The following is a 27,135-nucleotide window of genomic DNA, read 5'->3' as shown; positions in this document are numbered from 1 at the left end:
CTAGAGAGTGCAGGGTGACCGCAAAAATGAGAGGCCCTAGCGGATCCCCCTGTTGAACTCCTTTCTCGCTGTTGAGAATGACATCCTCGAACAGCAGATGACTGTGGTGACCGTAGGTAAACTCAACAAAGGCGGAGAGACCGGGAAGACGGTTGCGAACTTGAAGGAGGATCTCGGTGCGGTCTAGCGTGTTGAAAGCGTTCTCAAAATCCACTGTTAAGACGCCTTGGTGACCATGTTCCGAGCACTTTTTGACTGTCATTTTAGTAGCGTGGACGATGGCTTCCGAGCCACCGCTGGTAGCGACTCCAAGCTGGTGAGGACACAGAAAATCACGAGCTTCGGCGTTGGCGGCTTTAGCAAGGCATTTAGCAGTGAGCCTTCGGAGCACTTCGCCGACCGCAATAGGCCGGACACCACCCTTGGGTTTAGCGGTGGCAAAGAGATTCGCACTGCACAGCCACGGAGAGAGACTAGAAGGGGCTTGCCCGGCAGCGAGGATATTAACAACCCTGTTGAGGGACTCTAACGTTCTGGCAGCAGTCTGAGGAGTGGGGCACTCAACGGCGTGAACAAAATGCTCAGGAAACCAGCGCGAAGGACCGGCAGCAGTGCCGCTCGGGAAACTTTTGAGAGACTTATGAACGAACTCAGATTCGAATTGGTAGGCAAGAGGGGATTCATCCCGGCCAGAAAAGACAGGAGGGTCAGCGGAAGGATAAAGACTGCGAAGGTCCTTAAGCGACTCGTCACTTTTGGACACGAGGCCATCGGAACACAGGGCTTTAGCTGCTCTGCCGAACTGACCGAGGCCTGCTAGCTCTTTGGCTCTGCGGACATTAAAGTCAGGAGAAGGTTTGCTGTTTTTCTTCGTTCGCTCTTTAGGTCCTTTGGTAGCGTTAGACCAGAGGTCCGAAATATTGCCCTCCTTCCAGGACTTGATTCTTTGGCGAATGTCTCTGCAGTTATTAGCGGCGTGAGACTTGCCTCCGCGGCGAGGGGCTTTCAAGATACATTTGGGGAGCATGAGCAACCGAGTCCAGTATTTCAGATTGTCCGGAGCGGTGGCGCAGTTGTCAAGGGCGTGACCAACAACCTCAGACCACTCGTTACGAAGAGAAATCGGAACGAACCGGACAGTGTCAACTCTGGAAGACATGACGTCAGAAAGATCCGGCACAGCGCTTTCGGCGAGCTCAGCCGAGATCGTCATACTTGACATCCCTTGAGAGAGGCCAGAGCTAACAGGAGCATCCCGAGAAGGAGAACTCGTTAAAGCGACAGAGATAGGACTGGAGACAGGAGGCGCGAGAAGGCAAATAGGACCGCGAGAATTCCGGCCTATCGGAACATAACCATCAGGGAGCCGGAAAATTTGATCAAGGTTGACCCAGGAGTCATAGCTTTTATTCCAACCACGAAAGTGAGCAAAGAAGCGATCGTTGTCAACTTTGAGGATAGAAGCATCATAGATACCGGAGGTTAGATCCGAGATGGCCACAGACGACCCGACTAAGATCTCCGCGGCGTTAACAAATCTGAACAACTGAGTAGGGTCGACAGCCGGGCCAGGATTACTTTCAATATCACCAGCGCATAAAAGAAGGAGCATAGAAATGTTATAAAACGACAGCTTTGAGTTGAGTTTAAACTTGCGTGACCGCAGTTCTTGTCGTGATTGTGGATCAGGTTTCTCGCGAGCCAGCAGCAGCATGTGAGTAGATCCAACAGGGGTGTGACCGTTCTGCACACGGTTGAAAGCTAAAACCAGAAACACGGTCGAGAAGAAAGAGGCAAACAATTGCATGCCTAACGTAGGAGGGGTCTCACCCAGACGTAGAGATAGCGAAGGCAGAAGGGGAGAGCCAGAGTCAAGATCGGGCTACGGGTTCCACACCAGGAGACCAGAATTCCAGTGCGGGGTCCAGACCAGATCGTGGATGGCACGCTACCTGAAGACCAGTGGTCCACTTCGGGCAGGTCAGGAAGTGTGCAACGTCCAGCCAGGTGATCACTAGCACATACCCATCTCAAACTATTTCATAAGTTTATCACAACAATTAGGCTTGTTGTTTATCGCAACAATTTTTTGTGTTTTTCTGCTCTTGGACCATTCTGCTTATTGCTCCGCCAATAAGATATAATTAGATATTGATATCTAATCAATTTGGCGGAGCAATAAGATATTGCTCCTTCAAAAAGATCGGGCTACGGGTTCCACACCAGGAGACCAGAATTCCAGTGCGGGGTCCAGACCAGATCGTGGATGGCACGCTACCTGAAGACCAGTGGTCCACTTCGGGCAGGTCAGGAAGTGTGCAACGTCCAGCCAGGTGATCACTAGCACATACCCATCTCAAACTATTTAATAAGTTTATCACAACAATTAGGCTTGTTGTTTATCACAACAATTTTTCTGTTTTTCTGCTCTTGGACCATTCTGCTTATTGCTCCGCCAATAAGATATAATTTATTCTGCACTTGGACCGCCTGCACAGAACAAATTTCGAAATTGAAAATTTTTTTGGCGTCGTAGTCATTTAAGTTTAGTTGGACACCACTTAAGCCAAAAAACGAGCCCAAAACGATGCATTAAAGCCAACGTGGTTTCTCTATTACTTCTAACAAAAATAAAGACACACACACAATTAAAGGCAGTGATTTCAAGACAAAATGTTAAGTTTGCAAACATAATACGAGTTGAAGAAGTGCTAATAATAAAGGGTAATCAGAAGGTCAAAAGTATCATAGTAACCGAGGTTACAGTCATGAGTCCCTTCATCATGTATTCCAGTCAAAATCCTTGGAATTTTTTAGATATGGAAGTGATAATGATAAAAGAAGATGACAAGTGTTTAAGTCCTTTTCAAATAAAATCGATACGGGTGCTAATAATTGACTTAAAATAATATTTGCAGATAATTCAATTTGGATTTGAATTTTAATCATTTACCGCTCTTCTGCAATTTTCCATTGCTCGTACACTGATTTGGAATCTTTGTAGAACTCACTGGACCGAAAAGGCTTTCCCTCGACTACATCAGCGTGATCATAAATGATCTCTTTAGAACCGGACCCACTTGGTAGTGCTCTGTTTCTCTGAGACAACGCAATGCTTTTGAAAGCAATGATGTAGTTTGGTATGTAGGTTATCAAAGCGACTACATCGCCAACCAACACCAATATGTTGGTAATGATACCTTCGATTTTTCTACCAACCCCAGACATGATAAACAACGCCTGAAATAGAACAGAAATACAAAGCGTTTCAAATTATCTTGACAGACAAAAAAGCTCTGAAATCTCATGAATTTGTAATATAAATAACAGCGAAATGTTACAAACATAATATTCGACATGATAGGTACACAAGACATCAATGATACAAGAAATTCTACAAAGAAGGGTACAAGAATTGAAGAGGGGTCCCGGTAAAAACGAGGAGTGACAGAGGGTCATAAATCATGCTAGCTCAGAGACAGCAGACCAATTAAGAAGTGAACTTATTTGATTCAGTAAATGACATCACCGAGGCCAAAAATAAACATTTTTGGAGCACTATTTACAAAGAAACCCTATTATTTTTTGGGACCCTTCGATCACACTTGTATCCAAATAAGGTACCTTTGCATTGCTTTGCAAAGTTCTGTAACATTCGCCCAAATACTACACAGCGACGGAGCGTAGAAAAAGTACCTATTAACGACTGGCAGGCGTCAGTTACCTTAATTCTACTCGTTTTTCACCGTCTCGACCTTGCCAGTTGATTTTCTGGTCTGTCTAGGGCTAAGTAAAAAGTTACCATTTTTAGGCCATCAGTCAAACGACTTTTGATCAGCTTTCGTTTACATGCGAACACAACCACATAGCTGAGTCTCGGATCCTCAGACTACGTGATTGTCATTAAAAACACGGCTCGAACAACCTATTTTCACATATTTTTGTGTGACAGTTTTATATTAAATCCATTGGAGATGGATTGACCCTTTCCTCTTTCTAGCTACTCATATTCTAAAATATCAAGTTACACCGGTGTTAAATTAAAGTTTCACGACATCCAGGTAGCTATATAGTTAGTTTTATACAGTCCCTTCACATAAACAGTCTCTAGGGGACCAAGCCTCCCCTCCCGTGATATTCCAGCGATAACGCTCTTATCTCTCCTAATTTGCGTCCCGGGAGGGTTCCGTGGAATACTCCTTCCCCACTGAAGCTTCCTTCTCCACTAGTATCCGCTGACAAGTGTCTTATCGTGCGTTGTTGCCACGATAAGAGGCTTCGTATTTTCCGTCTCTTGTACGACTGTTTTTCACAATATTTGTCGTTGTTCTGATTTTCTCAGCTTTTTTGGTCAAAATGGCCGTTTTTCGTATATCTGAGAAATATCAACTTGAAAATCGAAATTTTAAAAATAGGAAAGTTCAGAATACTTCGACCCTCCTTTCAATCACTTTTTTGCTGTTAAGGCCTTTTCTCTCTGATTCGTGCTTCGTCGGAAGGTTGCGCTGTGCCAATCTGGCAGAATGGCACATACTCCCCGGACAGCCCCATCAATGTCCCTATTGATCGCATAACACCGGGTTATCGTCAAGTAGTTATCCAGTTTTCTGTACTCAATCTTACAAATCGCATAAGAAAATGAAATTTATCTACCCCACCTCAACTCACTACGTGTTCACAAATGGCATCGTACTACATCTCACTGCCTTTCAACATTTTCACAAAATTTGCATCATGAGGAGTGTCCTAGATAAAATTTCTTTTCTGACTACTTACGTCGTCTTGCCATAAAATTTCTTTTCGCTCTTTGTGATTAAAAAGTGGGACGTGGGACGGCCACGCACCCGTTAAAATTAACTTAACGTCACTCACCAAGTATAATCAGTTATTTATTTCAATATTAAAACTAAGAAACTGTGTGGCTAGGAAAGTTATTGGGTTACCCACCCTTCTCGAGCGAGTTTACTCAATCTTACCATGTTGCCACACAGTTAAATTGTGTCTTACACATGTTAAAAACTTCAATCGTGTTTAAATAGGTAAATATACTCACCTATGTTCTATATATACATAAATAGTATAACTAAAATCTCTTTTTCAACAATTTAACATTTGTAACAATTTTCAAAGTTTGGTTTGACCAAACTAAACCAAAATAAAAAAGTTTAACAAGTTCAATAATCAAAACGAAAATAGGAGATAATCGAAAATAGGAAATTGTTTAGTGTTTGCTTAACTTTAAGCCGCTGATCTTCCTCACCCTAACTGGTCTTTTTGTGTATCCATGTCCTCTATGTTTCTGTAGATGCTTTCACAATAAAAGCCATTGCTGCAACACTCTTCCTCTGTACCCCCCAGTCTTCATTCTTCTCACACTGAGGGGGAACCGGCCGGTCCCTTGTTCGACAAATAGTGAAATAAACAAGAGTTGTAAAAAAGTTCGAGGTATTCTTTTGAGGCAGAGATGTACTTGGTCTAGGAAAAATTACAATGAAAGGTTGTTTCTCCACTAGCAGTTCAAAAAAGGCAGTTCATGGAAATTTTAACAGTTTAAGTAAATGTTTTTGTGCAAAAGTTGTAGATTTTCAGCAACTGATCGGGCAACCCCGTAGAGTATAACTCCTCCACGTCCCATACTAGCATCAGATTCCCGCGTTTGGGGTACCACAACGTCTGCGCCAAGCAGTGGCAAGGATACTCCCCATGGATTCTCACTATGTTCCTTCGGGTCCGATACCCTGAGGCTCCCAGCAACGGTTCCACCTCCATCAGAATTCTGTGTAAGTCGTCTTTCTCTTCTATGGTGGGGAATTCAGTGGGTAACGCTCCACTCGCTTTCTGTTTCTGGAACTCACTCACATTGCCTTCGTTTAATCTCAGAAACTCTTCACCCACTACGTCTTGCAACTCGCCTTCAGATCTCTTCGGGACTGCCCGAAAGATCTTCGCCAATAAATCATATGACCTCTCCGACATTCTGGCCAACCTTACACACTTTGGCACAGAGAAAAGTTGGTCAATCAACACCTGCTGTGTCCTTGCATCCATCACCACCATGTGTGTAGGATATCTACTACTGCAATATGGTGCGGAGCTTGAACCCACCAGATATTTTGAACCAGTCGGTTTATGATAGGCCTCACTATCTTTCAGATTCATCTCGTTCTCCAGAGCTTCTCTCCAGCCCCCGATCTTCTGCTCCGTCTGCAATGCTCCAGGGAATACTTCCACTCTGAGGGACGTCACTAGCTCATGGGCACGCTCCAGGCGCTCAAGCGATTCTATCGAACTCGTCATGCTACAAAATCCCAAGGCTGTGATCAAATTTACATCCGTCACCCCATGACAGTCCGCGACCAACTCCATACCGCTCTTATCCGACATGCTCAATCTTCCGTACAATCGTGCCAGTTGCCGATGCTGCTCGCTCAGCGTAACTAGGCAGTGTCCCAGGTTACAAACATGTCCTTCCATCCCACTATGTTGAGCCAAGCATGTGCCCTGCTTCAACCAATTGCTTGATGGACCTTCCTCGGACAGCTCCGTGGATGGGTTGCTCTTCCGCTTCGTCAACCTCATGGCCAGCAGATGATGTATCATGGCCAGATCATGCAAACTCGCGTCATCATCCAGGTCTAACGTGATATCCGCCGTCATGTCCCAGATTAAACCGGCGTTAGGATGAGGACACCAAGAAGGCTTCATGAGTTCCCACATCGTTACTAGACTGGTTTTCAAGGGACCGTCCCAAGAACCACAATCAAAACTCACTTGCCCCTTTAGCTCGGGAACCGAGGGTTCGACCACTTGTTCTTCCAAGATAATTCCCAGCTTGGGTTGTTCCACCATCAGCATTCCAGTTTCTTTAATCCGTTCAACCCAGAAATTGAGTACTATGACTTGCTCATAGTCGAAGTACGCTTCCCTGGCTTCTTCATTCACGAAGGGACTATACGCCATCCCCGGTTGGCCAGACACATATTGGAACGACTTCAGTTTCCCTAGTGTTGCAAAGTCTTTTTGTCCCTTGACTGCTTCAATAAACTCCCGGCTCACTTTCAACTCTTTGTTGGAATATCTTCTCACTTCTTCCAACTTGCGATAGCTCTCCATGTCATTCGACTCCTTATTTGGTACAGTCAACGGCATATCCTGATATAGTTCCAGGAGTGCCCTAAGGAAGTTCCTTTCGCAATCAACTCCCTTTTGCCGAATGATCTTTATACATTCTCCCAAAACAGGAGTGGGGATACGATCCACCACGAACCTGACAAAGCAAAGGGCATCCTTACGCTTAGCCCATGCTATCGCAGAATCGTCTTTTGAAGTCAACGCTCGTAGAGCTTCCATCAACTCCAGCTCCTGTTCCCGTGATTTCGAATCATTACTGGCTTTATATTCCGCCTTCTTGATGCCCATCAAGCACCAAGCCAACCGTACTTGCAGGTCAGTTCTCGTGCACGGATGAGCCAGGTACGCTGCCACCGTCGCAGGTGCATGCATCGTCTCGTCGAAGTATCTCTGGAGGGCCGCCCTCCAAGAAATTTCCAGTAGTTTTTCCAATCCGATTTCGTTCGCTTCAGAGGACATTACCGTGCCGTATTCTTTCCGATTTAAGTTTGAATTCTCCGTAAGCTCTTTCAGATATTCCTGCATGGCTCGCTTCTCGCTCCAAGCCATCAGGTGCCCTCTCGCGGAGTTCCTCGCTTTCAACATCTCCACATAACCCCCTGCTGGATCTCCCATGTGGACCGATTCCGGCACAGTGACTCGACTGTACTCGACCACGTCGAGTTGTCCTTCCAGCTTCAGCTTGGCTATGTTGGTCCACGAGGGCCTGTAATCTTCAAGTCCTCCAGATCCACATTGACTGATGATCTCCATCTCTAATTTAGTGTCTGCCAGGGTTCGTGCTGTTTTCTTTGATCTTACGGCCGTCGTGGTCAGACCTGCCAAGAGCATAGGGGGTATCAGATTCTCTTTTTCTCCCCCTGTCAGCGTTGCACTATCTCCTTGCCCGCTCTCGCCTAAACGACCTGCGCTCGTTAGAGAGGTCACCACTGCGCTAGCTCTCGACTTCACCACTCTCGGGTTCACGGCTCGACTTCCTGTCTTCCCTTTTAGTCGCTTCAGCCCCTTTCTGGCTCGTCTAACGGGTAATTTCTTTGTGACCTGCTGATCATCGGCACTGTCTTCTGTAACTGACTCGGTCAGAACATCCGACTCCATGGAGTTCACTATTTTCTCCAGGACCTCACGCATGATGGGTTGGTTCAATCCAACCTTCATTATGGACTGCGTCCCATATCGCCTTATCACGTCCCATGATCTTTCCATGAAATTCACTCGGCTCCAGGTTGCCCCTGTCTTGCCCTCTAACTCACTTTGATATCTTTCCCATTCCTCTTCTGGCAGCGTGCTCAGGAAGGATACCCTCATTGATTCTTCGATTTTTCTCCTCCTTGGTGACTCATGGAGCAATCTCTGCGGATCCCTGCTTCGGCATTCTCTCGCCTGGCTTATTGGGTCTATCGGGGATAAGTCGGCCGACGCCTCCTTTGTAGGGGACATGAAAGACGATGGCGTCATTAGCAATAGACTCCCATCGACTTCCCCATTGTCGTCTTCACTAAACCGGTATTCTAGCAAGTCTCTCTCTAACGCTCGCAGATCCGTCTCACCCGGTTTTCCCGTCTTTCCCTCGGTATCGTTATCGTCATCGTCCTGATCCATCAATTCATCATCACCTGCATCAGGTTTTGGCCTGGGTCCTGAAGGTCTTTGTTGTGAGTCTATGCCCGAGTCCGGCCGAGCCGGTACGGTCAAGTCACCTGCGTGATAAAACAACTCATCATTCACCAGGAATTCTACAGACTCCTCGCCATGTGGTGCCAGGTCCTCTATTGTTATATATGAGCCTCCTCTGCTCTCCTTTGCCACTTCCATCATCACTACTTTCACTTCTCCTGACCACTTCAGTCTTGATAAGTCATCTGTGGGAGAATACACTTCGTTCCACATTTCGGCCGAGACCTCTGGTCTCCTAGAATGTAGTGCCTTGATCTTTTTCCTGCTCCAAGCATCAGGAAATGAGAAGTCAAACGTGTGCGCGGCTGCAACATTCCAGCCGATGAAGCGCGGCTCCATCCCTTCACTCCACTTCAACATTCTCTTCTCTGCGTCACGAGCTGCTCCGATGCGAGGGGCAATGATGGGAGATGTGACTCCCAACAACATCCTCCTTATCGGTGGACATCGAGGGCATTGGTCCGGCAGCGGCCTGGACCCAGAAAGCCACGCTTGCTGGTTCTCTTTAGCGTGTGCATAGGCCTCTGGTAAGAGTGGCACTCTCATAGCCGCTCCCGTGTCCTTCACTACTGGTCTTAAGTTCCGAAGCTTCGGGTTGAACTGGATGTGAGAAAGTTCCTCACGGCCCATTCGGCACTTGAAGTGGTTGTTGAAATCCATCAACATCCAACCTGGCTCCGCTATTCTCCCGAACAGCCTATCGTCACTGGCCAGCCCTCTCAACTCCCTCTGTTCTACCCAGTTCAGCACGGAACAATCCACGACTGAGACCAGGTTGACATACAACACCGAATTCCTGTATGCCTTGACTTGCACGTCCGGGAACACGAAAGACATCACCGGTCCATACACCACCGTGACGAATTCCCGCAGTCCGTGAATCAGAGCCAACGGATCGATCCGCATCATGACTGCCAAATCTGTCAGCAAGGGCATGCCACAATATTGCTTGCACTCACTCGCATCCGTCGCCACCTTATCTTCTCCCGTGACGCTTCTGTTCTGCTGTAAGAGGTATTGGAGCAGGAGAGTCCTCCAGTCTTTCATCTTCTTGAGCGAGGCAGTTTCCAACTGTGCATTGAACTCACGACTGGGTCCCTGTAGTTGTTCAGGGTAACGTAACAGCACAAGCAAATCACCCAGTCGACCGTAGGTCATGGCAATCAGGGTCAGGAGTCCATCCAATCTCAAATCTGCCAACGCTTGGGTGAAGAGATTCGCCGGCCCCTTCACGAAATTTTCGTGACCAAATGTCACGTATAAGGCTAACACCAGGCCAATCGATAACTTCCTGATGTCTCTGACAAAACTCGCGATCAAGTTCCGGGATGCCCTAGGATAGCACGTCGACAGGAAGGATGGCGTCCATCCCACTCCCATTCCACCCAAGATAGCATCTGATCGTTCGTACTGTGCGCTCGTGGCTAGCACGTCAGCTTGGAACTTGTCCAGTGACATCGTGTTTACGTCCTGCATCAACTTCAACATCATGCCCCCAGTTAACTCCCGGGCATCAAACAAGTTTTTCAGATACACGTGTATCTCTTTTATCACTGCCGGCGCATGCTCGAACGCGTCCTCACCCAAGCTGCACAGCCTTGGTGACAAGTACAACCATACGTTGTTGTGCGGCTTCGTGCGCAAGGCCATTGCAATGAGATCTTCTTCCGCTGATGTCATGTTCTTCCTGACTGTCCTGCCCTGCTCATTCTCGGCATGATCCATCTGTCTGAACCAGAGATCATCAGCCACCTGTTGTATTAACAGATGATCTTCATCCACCCCTGGTCTTAGTTTCAGCAATCTGGCAAAGTTGGACAGCTCCAACCCCAGAACTTCATCTAGCACCAACCGAGTTGTGCTACAATCTCTGAGTCCCTGTATGGCATTCGAAATGTCAGCCCAAACGGCGGGAAGCTCAGATCGGGACGGGTAGTAATTGTCTGGGTCCACTACTCTGTTCGGGGCAGGAATTATCACGTTGAACCTCCCCTCTGCTATCGTTGTGACCATTGTGTACACAAACTGAAGGGGTTCTGGCAAGGCAGCGTACCCTGGGGACAATGCAAAGATCACCTTCACCACATTTTGGGTGAAGCGTTGTTTTGCTGCTGCTTCTACCTCAGCCATCGCCGAGAGCAGTGTCATTATCACCTCCCCTATGACCTCGTTGCTCGGGATCGACCCATCCGTCAGACGTGACAATAAGCCCCTGCTCTGCAGATGATCATTTGAGCCTGCAACCACTATCACCTGCGGCTCCATGCTGACCACCCTTCGTACACTTATCATCATGCCGATGCCTGTCCCCAGTCCAATTTAGGTGCCGTCAAGAAAATCACGTCGGGCCAAAAGAGAGACCGGGGCGTATAGAGATAATCGGAACTGGCTACGATCAGATACTTGGCAGCTTTCATATCTAAGGGATCGTAAGCTGCAAACAGGCCGTCGCCTATTGGGGCCTTCAGTTTCCCATATCTCTTGTCATCTCCATCCACCGTGGTCGTTCGGGGGTAGTCCCTCGAATACTCGCCAGGCGTCTGACCTGGTGGTTTAGCGAACTGCCTGTACATCTTATGATGCTTGTTATTGGGCTTGTTCTCTGCCTGAAACTTGCCCCTTCGAGCAGGTGGCGTCAATTCCCGGGCTCTCTGTCGGACGTCCGTAAGGGACCGCGTGTTCAAGGGTCCAAAGGTATTGTCCTGAGGCAACCCGTTCAAGTCTGCATGTCGGAGCATAGTCGCAGAGCTGAACTGCTCCTGCTCTGCCAGCAGCCAATCCACGCCTGATATCCGATATAGTCGCGACACCGTGGGACTTTCTCCGCCAATCATTCTCATCGCGTCCTCTGGACACGCCAGGGTATTCATGTTCAATTTCGTGGACATGTCTGTCTTGTACTGTCCCCAATGACTCGGGTCTGATCGGTTCCAAAGCAGCAGGCTGCCTGGTTCAACTCCCTCCGCAGGCACGGCGCTCGTAGACGGTCCTGCTGCTGAAGCAGGGTTTGCCGTGGCGGGCGGATCGTTCCTCCTAGACACGGTCTGGGAGTTATTTCTGTTCTGAACCACTGATCTGCCGAGTCGGCTTTCAAGCGGTTGTGTTCTGGGAGGAGGAGCAGTCCCTAGCCTCTCTCTCTCACGTTTGAGCTCGGAGCGGTGGGTGCGGCTACAGCCGTCTCCATTGCCAAGGGCCCTAGGCGGTCGACGAGGGATTCGGGCACGCTTGCCCTTATTCTACTTCCTCCAGTCGTTGCGCTGGTCCGAGCCAGAGAACTGGTCGCACTCGACTCCTGCTCCATTTCCCTCAATTGCGTCTGAAATACATCATTCATCCAGTGTCTCCCTCGTTGGGTGTTGAAATGTATCCCATCTCTGGTAAGCGCAATATGATCAATCATGCGCAGCGTGTTTTCGAGATCCAGAAGTCGCAACTCGCCAGGGTTGTTTCTCACCAAGTTACGGATCATTTCGTTCCACCGCGTCACGTTGCCATTCATGAAATCTGCTACTGTGGTGCCCACCAGCGGGTTTTGTGGTATCGTGCACAGCACCACAAACCTGGGCCTGTACTTCTCGTTCAGTTCATTCAGGAGGCATACCAGCAGAGGCTCCCACTTGCACTCGGGAGTCACTGGGGCTCTCGAGACGTCGTTAGTTCCTAGCATTATCACTAACGTATCCAGGTGATCCTCGCTTTGGAATTCCATCATCTTGATGACCTGAGCCACCGAAGCTCCTCCAAAGGACAAAGTGGTCGTCTGACCATAGACGAAGATCTCATTCAGATCCCTCACCAAACTGTCTCCTATGATCAGGTGGATTGTGGAACACGTAGAGGACCATCTGGTGCGACCCAGTTCGACTCGGTATTGTCATGACTGATGTATTTGATGCCGTCTTTATCGACGTCCTGAATCGTCAGGATGGTCTCTTTTGGATCTGTCGGCAGATCATGGAGCCATTCGAGTACGCGCAAGTTCGTTAGTTCTTGCTCATGAGTCTGTTCCGCTTCTGGTTCGAACTCCACTTCCGGTTCTGATCAATCGTCGATCCAATCTTGATCCATATCGTTCACCAAGTCGATTTCTTCTAGCATCGCCACTTCGTCCAGTCCCACTAGCGAGTCCATGACATCACTTACAACTATCCTGTCTACAACGAAATCCTCGCCGTACGGATTGTATTTCTTCTGGTTTTTTCCTCTCTTGCTTTGGCGTGTTTCCATAGTGAGAGGAAAGTCAGGCTGTATTCCCTTGTCAATTTCGATTTGTTCCGGGCAGTCCCAGTCTTCCTCGGCATAAGGTAGAGTTTCATCGTCCACCTCTACTCGCTCGGTCAACTCGAGGTCCAGTGGTAGGTCGCAATCGTCCACCACCTCATTCCCGTCGTTTTTGTCGCGAGTACCCTTTCATTCACTTCACAAGCAGGCTCCACTATCAAATAGTCTCCCTCTTGCATGTCCGCTGGTATGCACCAATCCTCTGACGAGGCATTGTGTGGTTTGATGTTTTCATAATGAGCTGCTCTTCTAGTGCTCAATCGATAAAAACGACCTCCTTGGTGCACTTCTGTTATCTGAAATGGACCACGCCATTTCTTTAATAATTTCTTGGTTCCTTTTGGTGGAACCACTTCCTGGAACACCCAGACGTAGTCGCCAACTGAGTAGGCTTTCGCATCGGCTGTCCTTTTATCAAACCTCCTTTTTTGTCTAATTTGCGCCTGTTGCGTGTTCCTCCTGCATAAGTCATTGAGGTCCTGTTGTCTTCTAATAACATCCCGCACGTACGTTTGCGGTGCTGTCCTCTTCCCCTCATATTCAGGGTAGAAAAACGTCAACGGGAGCGCTTTTTCATGACCCGTTAACATCATGTGCGGACTTATTCCCGTGGTGGAATGCTCCGTGCTGTTGTAAGCACCCATCACTTGCGGCAAGTGCTTGTCCCAGTCATCCATGTAACGCGAGCAGTAGACTCTCAGCATGGATACCAGTGTGCGGTTTTGCCTCTCGACTAGGCCATTCGTTTGCGGGTGATAAGTGGTCGAGTGGGCCTGCGCTACCTGCGACCTTTTCATCAACTCCTTCGTGAGATCACCCACGAATGCTTTGCCATTGTCCGATTGGAACGTGATGGGGCAGCCATGCCTCGCTATCCACACATTTATCAAATGATCACATGTTTCTTCCGCCGATGCTGTCATGCAGGGTGCTGCTTCCGCATACTTCGTAAAATGGTCGATCATTACCAGCGCCTGATTATAGCCCGTTGCTGTCATGCAGATTTTCTGATGATCAATTTGCACCACTTCGTTGAAACCTGACGACTCTATTGACTGTAGGGGGAACCTTAGTTTCCTGGGATCCTTCGCCTGCTGACATGACAGGCATGCGGCGATCCACTTCTCTCAAGCCTTTTTCAATCCCGGCCATTCGAATCGTTTCTGTATCCTGTTATACACTTTGTCCACACCTTGATGGCCCATCTGATCATGTGAGCGAAAGAGCAATTCGGTCTGGTACAACTGTGGTAACACTGTTGAATTGTATTTTTAGAGGACCTTGTCCTCCTCTTTTCGCTTGCAGGCAACGATTCCGTCCTTATTCAGGTACAACAAGTCGTTTCGCTTCAGGTAGAATTGCTTCAAGATCTTGTAGCTGTCTTCTTCCAAGTCTCCCTTGTCAGGTGCTCCATTCTCGATCCATCTCTTCAGACTGCTCGTCATTCTATCATTTCGTTGAGCCCTTAGGAGATCCGACAGCCTGTACCTGGCTTTCAAATACGTCTTTACCACGTTCATTTGCCCACTCATTATCTCCGGAGCATGAGCATCGTCCATCAACTTGACACACCATATCTTTTTCATGATGAACTCTCGATAATAATTAGCGAATCCCAAAAAACTCATCAGCTGTGTATCTGTCTTAGGTGCCTTCCAGGTCAGCACCGCTTCAACCGCTTCGGGATCTGGTCTCACTCCATGTCTCAATCTGGTCTCAATCCCTGAGGATTTCACACTTAGAGGGTTTACATTTCAGACCCGCCTGCTTCATGCAAGAAAACACCTCCTCCAACCTCTCTATGTGGTCTTCTAAGGTTGGTGTTGCAATCACGACATCATCGACATAACACATGATGAGATTCCCGTATTTCTTAGTGACGCTCGTGAGTGCCTGGGCCATCAGTCGCTGGAATGTGGCCGTCGCGTTGCACAATCCGAATGGCATCCTCTTCCACTGGAACAATCCCAGCTCACACGCGAAGCCTGTTTTCTCTCGATCTTGCTTTCTGAGTGGCACTTGCCAGAACGCAGAGCCCAAATCCAACGTCGTGAAGAACTTCGCGTCTCCCAGCTTGGATAGGCTCTCATCGATGCGGGGAATCGGGTATGCGTCCTTTATAGTCACTGCGTTCAGATAACGGAAATCACAACAAAATCTGAGTTGTCCCCCTTTCTTTTTCGCCATGACCACGCCACAAGCCCATGGGGACTTCGACGGCTCGATCATGTCGTACTCCATTAACATCTCGATCTCCTTCCTACACGCTTCTGACATGTTTGGGGTCATTCTTCTCGCCCCTTCCCTATGAGGTACCGAGCCCTCTTCTATCTCAATCTCGTGTTCTACAAAATTACAACAACCTATGTCGGCCTTATGCTTCGAAAAAACGTCTGCGTTCCGATTTAGCACCGCTCTGAGCGAATCTAGTTCTTTGTCTGATATTTTACCGTTCAGATGTTCTATCTCAGGTAAGACAGGTTTATTCGCTGCTAACTCTGCTTCCGTCGGCCTCTCAGGAAAGTTGGAACAACTAGACAGCCCATCATCTGTTTCCGACTTCATTGAAAACATTTTCCTAGAAGATTTCAATTCATTCACTCTCCTCATTATACATTCTTGGTTCGCATGCAATGGACATTTAGTTACATCAAACTTTTTCAAGTTCTCCACACTCTGAAAGTCTGTGTTCAGAGGCAAAGCGTAGCCAAGTTTCTTTCCCCTCTGTATTGTCACTGTTGTTGCTTCTGTGTTCAATAACACACTCACACATAGTCCGCTCTGAGTGAGTGAGAAGCTTCTTCCTAAAATAACCGAGCTTTTACTGTTTGGATTTGGTACCAGACACACCTGTCTGTCATTGCTGAGTTCATTCAAGTTCCTCATCCTAAACGTCGCTGCTACGGCTTGGTTTGGTTTTAATCTAACTTTTCGATCCAGAAAAATCGGCACCTTGGCCTGGTTAATTAAGATCTTATTAAGGGGTCTCTTTTCATACTTTTCTCTCAGGATCCTTGATCCTAATCAACCCGTCATTGAGATCGATCGTGACGTCAAAGTTGCGAACGAAATCCCTTCCTAAGATGAACTGATCGGATTCGTCCAAATTCTCCACTACTAGGAAGCTCATCCAAAGATGTCTTCCTCCGAGCTGCAGTGAAATGATCGGGGTTCGTCCACTCACATAGATCGCTCCCTGATTGGCCGCTGCCAACCTGATGTTTGTCGGTATGAGATCCGACCTCTCAAAACCCATGTCGGTCCAAGTTTTGACTGGCATGACACTAACCACTGCTCCCGTGTCTAGCAGTCCCTTTACTGAAAGTTGTCTGCCTTGCACGTCCAGAACGTGTGCGGCCAGATCGGCCTCACAACCAATATGCACCGCATCTTGTTCGAGCATCGCGTTGTGTCCGATTCGTCTGACCTTCAGCTCCTCTTGACCAATGTATATCCGGCCAATCTGATCGTTCGCATCAGTTATGTGAGCTTTTGTGTAGATATTGATGCCATCCACATTCATTAGGATCGGGTAAGGGCCATGGACATCGATATAATGTCCGTCCACTTTCATCAGCCTCGGACCTCCCGTTGTGAGCAGCGCTCGCACTGCCCTGGAGTCCAGTTTGGGATCTTTCTCCTTCAGGTAGTCGGCATAGATGTCCAGGTGGACTAGTGTAATCTCGGATGGTTCACTCAAGTTCTTGACCACCTGGTGCCCTGCGACTGAGATGATGGACATTATTTTGGTCCCCTCCTTCGTCATGCCAAAAGTCTTACCAGATATAACGTTCAGTTTTAGTCCCTGTTTCCTGGGTTGCTCTTTGTCTTCTACTTTTGTCGTTTTACCCAGAACATTAAAACTTTCCCGAAGATCTGTGCCTTCCAGCTCCGACCTTACCCATTGCTCCACTTCTTTCGTGGCTAGGTCCTGTTTCACATTCTGCAGCGCTGTCCTTGCCGCCAGGCCGTAATCCACCTTGAGTGGGCTAGACGACTCTGCTTCGAGGTTCGAGGCTACCACCTCGTCAGGCCATGTCTTAACCTTTTTGGTCGTGAAGGTGCTCGGTGTCGTCTCCTTTCTCCGAGATTCAGCCTCGTTCATCAGACGTGCTCGACTGGCCTTGACACCCGAAAGCGCCTCTTCATGGCGGGGATGTTTCGCGTCCGCTACTGCATCCCAAAATTGAGTACAATCCGACTTGAAGTGTCCCTCCAAATTACAGAAGAAACACCTCGGACCATATTTCATGATGAGCCCTCTGACGTACTCTTCATGATCCTCGTTGGTCGCGTCGGCGTCCTCGAGAAAGTAGCCTATGGCCTTCATGTTCTGTTTGTATGCAGAACACGCGGAAACGTGATGGTCCATCGAACCACAATTCGCACACGACCTCCTCTTATCCATGTCATCGCGAGGTTTGTACCAACTGGAATTCGCACCAGTGTTTGTCCCGCTATAGTTGCCATAATTGCTGTAACGATTTTGCGCCCTCGGTTTTATGAGTAAATACTCGCGTGACTTCATACGCAAGTCGTCGGGCGTGGGTACCTGGTCAAGCGACAGGGTGAAGTGAGTGGCCAACATCGTCTTCAACTCCTCACTCCTTACTCCGTCCATGAACTTCGAAGCAATCGCCAAGTTTCGCTCGGATATTTTCTCATCTGGGTTGCTTCTCCTCCTAAGCAATTCAAGGTCGTCCAAAAATTTATCTATGGATTCGGCCTCTCTTTGACGCCTCTTCTAGAACTTCACCATAGCCTGGTACCCTTGTACTCCAGAGCCGAAACGATTCAGCAGGATATCGAATATCTTGCGAGCGCTGTCTCTCTCATTGGCTCTTTTCGCCATAACACAACTTAATGCAGTACCCTCCAGATTGCTCGTCAGCGCGCTGCACTCTTGTTTCTTGGAGAGATTCTCTTCCTCAAAGTGTAACTTCATCACCTCTATCCAAGTATCAATGCAGCCGTCTGACTCGTCTTAATATGACTTCGGCTTTTTCAGTGTCCTTCTTGACCTCTCTCCTCTCTCGGTTGACTTCGAGAGCTTGGTGATGAATGTTTCGAGAGATCTGTTCAGAGGCTCAAACATCGAGGCATACATTGTTGTGTCCTGTGAGACCGTAGTCAGATCTGGTACTGAACTGACTTGTGGCACAGTTGGCAACCTTGTCTCCGGGGTGGCATCTGCCTCCGGCGGAACTGGATTCGTCCAGCCAGGCCTCGACGGGGCTGCCCTTGGCCGCTCCTTGTTTCTGGGTTCGTAGTTCGTTCTCGAGCCTTGCTGGGCTCTGGCATTGCTGCCCGTACCATCTCCATCATTTGCATGGCGTGAGCGCTCCCTTGGGTTGGAACGCTCCTGCCAATTGCTCCCATTCAGGATCGCGTCAAGCTTCCGCATCATTAAGTCAGACTTTGCCTCTAACCTTTTCTCCAGGCTAGTCATCGTGTGGGCGTAGGTACTATCATGATCGTTCAACAATCGTTCGATCTCCCTGGTCATCCTAGCCTCTCTTTCGTATGACTCCTTGTTTGCCTGTGCCAGGCTCTCCGCCAGGCATTGATCGGTGTTGCGAATCAACTGAGCCTGATCAACCCTCGCCTGCGACTTCACATGCGTTAGTTCGTCTCTCAGATTCTCTTGACCTTTGTGAGCTCTCTCATCAACCTGATCTATTCTTTTAGTCATGTCCCGCCTCAGTTCATCTAGACCATTCATTACGCCAGCGAACATGTCACTTATGTCGCCAGTGGCCCCAAATGACGGGGTTAGTCCCAGAGAAGATGAGGTCAACTGCGGCTGCAGCCTGGTGCTTGATGAAGCACCGCCTTTTTGCTTGCTCATCGACGTCATTAATCTGTCGAAGGTTGATGACGCTCCCATCGTTATCCCATCTGACATGGGCCTGGTCGGCGAGGTTGACGACGCCTTCCTGCTCATATCGTTCCTTGGGCACGGTGTGAAGTTCACATCCGGATGGGTTATCTCCGGGTAGTCATCACTGGAAGTCAAACCTACAGTTGGTAGTGACGCCATGCGTTCGTCGTACAAAGACTTCCAACTCTTCTTGGCCTTCGAACCCGTTTGTTCTTCACTCGGGCTTATACTCGACATCATCGCGTTGTTGCTCTGCTTGGCCAGAGATGAGTGGGTACTAGCCGAATGTGAGTATTCTTCCCTCCACCTGTGACTTTTGGTCTCCGATTTGGACATCCCCTTGAATAATACTTCCTCTCGCGGCTCGACCTCGGAACGCTCCGAGGTCTCCTCTGTCCTCTCGACTTCCTCCCGCTCGAGGTCCTCGCTCGGCTCAAAGTCGGGTCGAATGAGCGTCTGTTCTCCCTCGTCAAAGGGGTCCACAAGCGTTTCGCTCGCGGTTCCGGCTTCGGCGCTCCGCCTTTGATCGCCATCGAGGTTTTTCTCGCTCCTCAATCTCATTCCGCTCACTGAAAGATCAGGTTGACCTTCAGTCGACTCGTTTTTAGCAAACACGTCGGAGGCGCTGCTAAACGAGGACTGGCTACGCCTAGTTTTAAATTTTCGCGTGCTGCCCTTGCTCAGCCTGGGAATCTTAGTAGTCGATCCTAACGAGTCCCTGCGCTGCATACTTTGTGACACAAAAAAAAAAACAATATTCGTATGTCAAAAAGTCAGTATCAATCTCTTAGGTTTCTCAATGACAATCTTAGTGACTCGGCTAGAATTACACACACACACAGGGCCTGCTCAGTATTGATATAATGCTAACTCAACCCTGTCGTATAGTATATCAGTATCACCAGATTTTCACAAGATATAATCAACACACAAAACACAATAGATAATCATATAAGAATATCCTACAGGTGATAGCGACCTTTTGTCAGTATCAATTTATCGCCACACAATTTATCAAGTCACTGCTTTGTTAAAATTAAACAATCTTTGATAAAAAGCAGTGATGATTCAGAAACAGATCAATAAAACTTAGTCTTAAAGAAAAAGACTTCCCCCAATCGGAACGATCCGAAAGAACAAAGCCCAGGACACAGTCTTCTCAAGTGGGTGTGTATTTGCCTAATACACCCACCGAGGTCTTCTTTTAGGTGCCCCGCGATTGCCCGAGCTGTCCTATCAAGTGGCTCAAGACAACCTCTGATCGAAAACTTCTAAAGTCTATGAAAAAGCTCCCCCACACCCGGAACGCTCCAAGTGCACGAGAGCAGGGAACAACTTTTCTTCTCAAGTGAGTGTGTATTTGCCTAATACACTCACCGAGGTCTTCTTTTATTTGTTCCCGGATTGCCGAACTTTCCTATTAATTAGCTCAAGGCAACCACACAACCAAAATCACAATCAAAAAAAAATTTTGTTCGGGTACTTCTGATACACCCGATCTAGAATCCAAAGTTGATCACGAATTTCCGGGTCAAAATGGGCTCTTATGATCCTAATAAGCACGCCTAATATCCTAATATGATCTTAATTAAATGGATATTTTCCGTCTCCCAAATTGCCAAAAAGGTTTCCTCAAGCTTCTAACAAGGAGGGTTGCTAAGATGTTTAAGTCACTCCGGAGGGTTGTTAAGACACTTAGCCTACCTCGGAGGGTTACTTCGGAGGGTACCTTAATCGCCCAAGTTACCTCGGAGGGTCCCCTTAAATTTACTAAGGAGGGTCAATAAGATGCTTAATATTTTCAAATTTCTGAGCCTCACTCAGAAGGGCCTCCAATTAGCTTCAGGAAGCGTCAAAACAAGCTAAGTTCTCTACGATGGGCTGTTTTAACTTCTATGGGTGATCTCGTGGAATTTTTCACTAAGGAGGGTTGCTAAGGGGTTTAGCTGACTCCGGAGGGTTACTTCGGAGGGTTCCCCAAAAATCACGAAAAAGGTTATGTTACCGCGATAAAGTCTCTAAAAGCGGTCCACCTGAGTTAAAACTAGGTTGGCTGACACGGTCAACCTTCCCAGTTGGATAAAAAGGTGTTTTGATAAAATTTTCTGCCGCTCGGAGGGTTACCTGTAATTTGGACCCTCCGAACCAACAAATTCTAAACAATTTCTCTTTTCCGAGATTATCAACCCAAAAACGGTTGCGGTCCGGAAAAGTGGTCTAAAACGTCGACTTATGGTACCAAAATTATCCCAATCGGATGACTAGTCTTTGAGAAATTGCCAAAAACGTGTTTGTCCAAATGGCCTTTTTTCACCACCTATATAGGTTCTGAGAAACTTTTTCAGCAATTCCTATCGAAAGTGCCTAAAAATAACTGAAACGAGCGTAGTAGCCCTGTACGGCACTAGAATAGTGCAAAAAAAAACGATCAAAATTGGTTTAGAGAGAAAAATTTGGCCAATAACTATCAAATTTGGACCCTCCGGTTCCTTCCTTTTCCAATCCTTAAGTCATTAGCTCTATCCAAGGAGCCAATCGGAGGGTTACTCAAGAATTTCTCTAGTAACCGAGCACGTTATGCTAGCACGCTCCTAACGCAAAAAATTTTATTGCTCTAACTCTAAAAACTCAAAAACTCGATCCCCAAAACAAATTGACAAAATTCAGAAAATTATCGAAATTTTGACCGAAAAATTTTGGTTTTTTCCAACTTCTACTGAGTCCTTTCTCACGCGGTTTCTTTAGTTAGGGGGATCGAACTACGTAGCTACTCCCTATATAAAAGCTTTTTGCCTATCGGAAAAGCTCGGATATCCGAAAATTTGGGGGTCTACAGTTTGATCGAAAATCGATGATTTTCGACAGAATTGGGTGTTTTTTTTGGGTCTAATTTAGGAGATAAGTAATATGTAATAAGGATAATAACCTATTAGTAGTCGTTAATGAATAGTACTATACCCTCCTTTGCACCAAAATACCCGAATTAAGACCCTTAACTCGGAAATTTGTAATCGATGGAGGGTACAATCGGACCGCGCCAATCGTGCCCCCCACCACTTAAGTTTTAATGAAATAGTACCCGAACGATACTAAAATTGCTTCAACGATACCCAACAGTCGTTGCGGATGTTGTCCCTGATGTCCCTGTTGAGTGTGGAACACGTTGATCAGCTTGCCACTCTACCCTCCGGTCACCGGCAAAATCACCATTAACGTGCTTAAACACTCAAATTACACTCGAGGGAGGGTATCCAACCCTTCACCAAAACACACAATCTTTCTATCAGAAACGATATAAATCAATCTGAAACAACAACAAATAGGAAGGTCAGATCACATCTCGTCCGGAAATAACATATAAACTGTCACTTTATGTTTTTTACTGTTTTTGGTCTTTTTTGGATTTTTTACTGTTTTTTGTACTTTTTTGTTTTCAAATAAAATTATTTTTGGCTTTTTCTTGGTTATACACTATTTTTGTTTGGTTTTACGCTTTCTCTTTAATTGTTTTTGGTCCTGGGACCTCAGGACAAGCGGGCTCTAGATTTCCCACCTAACCCTCCGGCCCCCGGAATTTTCGGTGTTAACTAAGTTAAAAAGCTAAATAGTACTGGACGGAGGGTACGCACCTTCCCCCCAGTACAACGACGGTCATTAAGGCCTCTACCTCGGGCTTACGCCCGGAGCGGAGGGTTCGTCGCTGAAACGCTTGCTGATCATGATGGTCTTATGCCTTTGACAGGCCCACCCAGGAGCGCCATAAAAACGTCTATGTAACATTCGCCCAAATACTACACAGCGACGGAGCGTAGAAAAAGTACCTATTAACGACTGGCAGGCGTCAGTTACCTTAATTCTACTCGTTTTTCACCGTCTCGACCTTGCCATTTGATCTTCTGGTCTGTCTAGGGCTAAGTAAAAAGTTACCATTTTTAGGCCATCAGTCAAACGACTTTTGATCAGCTTTCGTTTACATGCGAACACAACCACATAGCTGAGTCTCGGATCCTCAGACTACGTGATTGTCATTAAAAACACGGCTCGAACAACCTATTTTAACATATTTTTGTGTGACAGTTCTATATTAAATCCATTGGAGATGGATTGACCCTTTCCTCTTTCTAGCTACTCATATTCTAAAATATCAAGTTACACCGGTGTTAAATTAAAGTTTCACGACATCCAGGTAGCTATATAGTTAGTTTTATACAGTCCCTTCACATAAACAGTCTCTGGGGGACCAAGCCTCCGCTCCCGTGATATTCCAGCGATAACGCTCTTATCTCTCCTAATTTGCGTCCCGGGAGGGTTCCGTGGAATACTCCTTCCCCACTGAAGCTTCCTTCTCCACTAGTATCCGCTGACAAGTGTCTTATCGTGCGTTGTTGCCACGATAAGAGGCTTCGTATTTTCCGTCTCTTGTACGACTGTTTTTCACAATATTTGTCGTTGTTCTGATTTTCTCAGCTTTTTTGGTCAAAATGGCCGTTTTTCGTATTTCTGAGAAATATCAACTTGAAAATCGAAATTTTAAAAATAGAAAAGTTCAGAATACTTCGACCCTCCTTTCAATCACTTTTTTGCTGTTAAGGCCTTTTCTCTCTGATTCGTGCTTCGTCGGAAGGTTGCGCTGTGCCAATCTGGCAGAATGGCACATTCGCAGACTGAATTACCGGCATCCTTAATATTGGAATGAATTTGAGAATGCGTGAAAATTGTAAATTCAAACAAACGTTTTCGCACATTTTAGTGCATTTTCAGGTTTTAAAATCTAAACTATCAGTACAAAATGATCAAAGATCATAAAAAGTGTCAAACACAACATTATTTCAAAACTTAAAAAAATTTAACCAAGCACAACTTCACAATTATAACTAAAATTATGTAACACCTATTGTGCCAGTCAATGCGTTAACATTCTAAATTCAAACAAACGTTATAGAACATTTTTGTGCATTTTCAGGTTTTAAAATCTAAACTATCAGTACAAAATGATCAAAGATCATAAAAAGTGTCAAACACAACATTATTTCAAAACTTAAAAAAATTAAACCAAGCACAACTTCACAATTATTACTAAAATTATGTAACAACTATTGTGCCAGTCGGTCATTGTTGGAAGTTTGGCCTTGAGCAACGCAGGACATGATTTTGGGGTGAAATGGAACTTTTCAAAAATCCGAATTGAGCATTTCATGCTCAGGTTTCTCGCGACAACTGAAAATATAGAAAAATAAGAGCAGAAGATTCGAACTACAATCGCGGGAAAGTAATCAAAATTAGCATCGGGAAATTGCTATTTGATATTCCGATAAATAATTCGAACGAGAGTAGAGTTGTCTTATTCGAAACAGAAGGCAGAGTCATCGCGAGTGAAGAAGAGATATATTAGAAGTGGACCAGAGTGAACCTTCGGTGGAAAGGTGGACAACCGAAGTCTCCCAATGGTCCAGAAACAAAACTTGTCTCTTCAGTTAAAACTGACTTATTCAAAACTTCGTGAGTTAAACTTGATTACCCCATTTAAACTAGAGTTGCTTAATAATTTATTTTGAGAATGCGTTAAAATTGTAAATTCAAACAAACGTTTTCGCACATTTTGTGCATCTTCAGGTTTTAAAAAATTCTAAACTATCTGTACAAAATGATCAAAGATCATAAAAAGTGTCACACACATCATTACTTCTAAATTTTAAAAATTCAACCAATCAAAACTTTACAAATATCACTGAAATTATGTAAAAACAATTATGTAACAACTTTAAACATTTTGTCACAAATTTCTGAGAGTTTTCATCATTTTTTTTTCTCTTTTTCATTTTGTGGCTAATTTTTATGCTAACATGTAAGTTGTTTCAAAATTTTGTTTTAGCCAGAATTTTTCGATTCAGGAACTATAGCCTTAGTGTCAGCTGCCTACTTCTAAACTCGTCGCGCGTGTTATTTGCCGGTCTCTCTTTCCTAATGTGCAGCGCCTCTAATGTAAGTTATTTGATGCTGCTGGACGCCTGGTCGATTATTTTCCAATTAAACTCAGACTTACCACTCTCAGTACCACACTGCCTTATATGCTGTCCAACTGGGGTATCCTCTTTTCGGTGTTCCTCAATCCTTGTGGTGAGATGTCGGACCGTCTGGCCAACATAGATGGATTTGCACCCACAACATTCAAGTCTGTACACCACTTTTGATTTCAGTTTGTGCCATTCTGCCAGATGGCACAGCGCAACCTTCCGGCGACACGAGAAAAAACGAATAAAGGCCTTTGGAACGAAAAAGTATTGCGAAGGAGGGTAGGAACATCAATCGCGGGAAAGTAATCAAAATTAGCATCGGGAAATTGCTATTTGATATTCCGATAAATAATTCGAACGAGAGTAGAGTTGTCTTATTCGAAACAGAAGGCAGAGTCATCGCGAGTGAAGAAGAGATATATTAGAAGTGGACCAGAGTGAACCTTCGGTGGAAAGGTGGACAACCGAAGTCTCCCAATGGTCCAGAAACAAAACTTGTCTCTTCAGTTAAAACTGACTTATTCAAAACTTCTTGAGTTAAACTTGATTACCCCATTTAAACTAGAGTTGCTTAATAATTTATTTTGAGAATGCGTTAAAATTGTAAATTCAAACAAACGTTTTCGCACATTTTGTGCATCTTCAGGTTTTAAAAAATTCTAAACTATCTGTACAAAATGATCAAATATCATAAAAAGTGTCACACACATCATTACTTCTAAATTTTAAAAATTCAACCAATCAAAACTTTACAAATATCACTGAAATTATGTAAAAACAATTATGTAACAACTTTAAACATTTTGTCACAAATTTCTGAGAGTTTTCATCATTTTTTTTTCTCTTTTTCATTTTGTGGCTAATTTTTATGCTAACATGTAAGTTGTTTCAAAATTTTGTTTTAGCCAGAATTTTTCGATTCAGGAACTATAGCCTTAGTGTCAGCTCCCTACTTCTAAACTCGTCGCTCGTGTTATTTGCCGGTCTCTCTTTCCTAATGTGCAGCGCCTCTAATTTAAGTAATTTGATGCTGCTGGACGCCTGGTCGATTATTTTCCAATTAAACTCAGACTTACCACTCTCAGTACCACACTGCCTTATATGCTGTCCAACTGGGGTATCCTCTTTTCGGTGTTCCTCAATCCTTGTGGTGAGATGTCGGACCGTCTGGCCAACATAGATGGATTTGCACCCACAACATTCAAGTCTGTACACCACTTTTGATTTCAGTTTGTGCCATTCTGCCAGATGGCACAGCGCAACCTTCCGGCGACACGAGAAAAAACGAATAAAGGCCTTTGGAACGAAAAAGTATTGCGAAGGAGGGTAGGAACATTCTAGAATTTTTATTTTCAAAATTTCGATTGAAGAGTGAATATTTCTGAGAAATAGAAAAAGACGGCCATTTTGAAGAAAAAGGACGAAAAAACAGAACAACGACAAATATTGTGGAAAACGGTCGCACAAGAGACGAGAAATACGAAGCCTCTTATCGTGGCAACAACACACGATAAGACTCTTAGCAGTGGATATTAGTGGAGAAGGAAGCTTCAGTGGGGAAGGAATATTCCACGGAACCCTCCCGTGCCACAAATTGGGAGAGATAACAGCGTTATCTCAGGAAGATTACGGGAGCGGAGGCTTGGTCCCTCAGAGACTGTTTTATGTGAAGGCACTATAAAAAACTGTCTTTGTAGCTACTTGGATGTCGTAACACTCCTCATGATGCAAATTTTGTGAAAATGTTGAAAGGCAGTGAGATGTAGTACGATGCCATTTGTGAACACGTAGTGAGTTGAGGTGGGGTAGATAAATTTCATTTTCTTATGCGATTTGTAAGATTGAGTACAGAAAACTGGATAACTACTTGACGATAACCCGGTGTTATGCGATCAATAGGGACATTGATGGGGACTGTCCGGGGAGTATGTGCCATTCTGCCAGATTGGCACAGCGCAACCTTCCGACGAAGCACGAATCAGAGAGAAAAGGCCTTAACAGCAAAAAAGTGATTGAAAGGAGGGTCGAAGTATTCTGAACTTTTCTATTTTTAAAATTTCGATTTTCAAGTTGATATTTCTCAGATATACGAAAAACGGCCATTTTGACCAAAAAAGCTGAGAAAATCAGAACAACGACAAATATTGTGAA

General features: G+C 45.8%; 2 protein-coding genes across 4 annotated transcripts in view; both read right to left on the bottom strand.

Annotated features, from left to right (window-relative positions):
- Nucleotides 1-2,387, bottom strand: part of LOC134841198 (intersectin-1-like) — a 333,033-nt gene extending 330,646 nt beyond the window's left edge. For all 3 annotated transcript variants that reach the window (XM_063857026.1, XM_063857027.1, XM_063857028.1), the window contains exon 1: nt 2,364-2,387. The gene's annotated coding sequence lies outside the window, so the exon portion shown is untranslated. The remainder of the gene's footprint in view (nt 1-2,363) is intronic.
- LOC134841199 (long-chain-fatty-acid--CoA ligase 4-like) overlaps nt 1-27,135 on the bottom strand; it is a 454,776-nt gene that overhangs the window by 19,780 nt on the left and 407,861 nt on the right. Inside the window, exon 2 of the mRNA XM_063857029.1 lies at nt 2,954-3,242. Coding sequence (XP_063713099.1) covers nt 2,954-3,228 — 275 coding nt within the window. The 5' untranslated portion in view covers nt 3,229-3,242. The remainder of the gene's footprint in view (nt 1-2,953; nt 3,243-27,135) is intronic.

The sequence above is a fragment of the Symsagittifera roscoffensis genome, chromosome 3 (assembly GCF_963678635.1).
Source record: "Symsagittifera roscoffensis chromosome 3, txSymRosc1.1, whole genome shotgun sequence".
In the NCBI taxonomy this organism is placed as follows: Eukaryota; Metazoa; Xenacoelomorpha; order Acoela; family Convolutidae; genus Symsagittifera; species Symsagittifera roscoffensis.
This window is presented reverse-complemented; position numbering and strand designations above follow the sequence as displayed.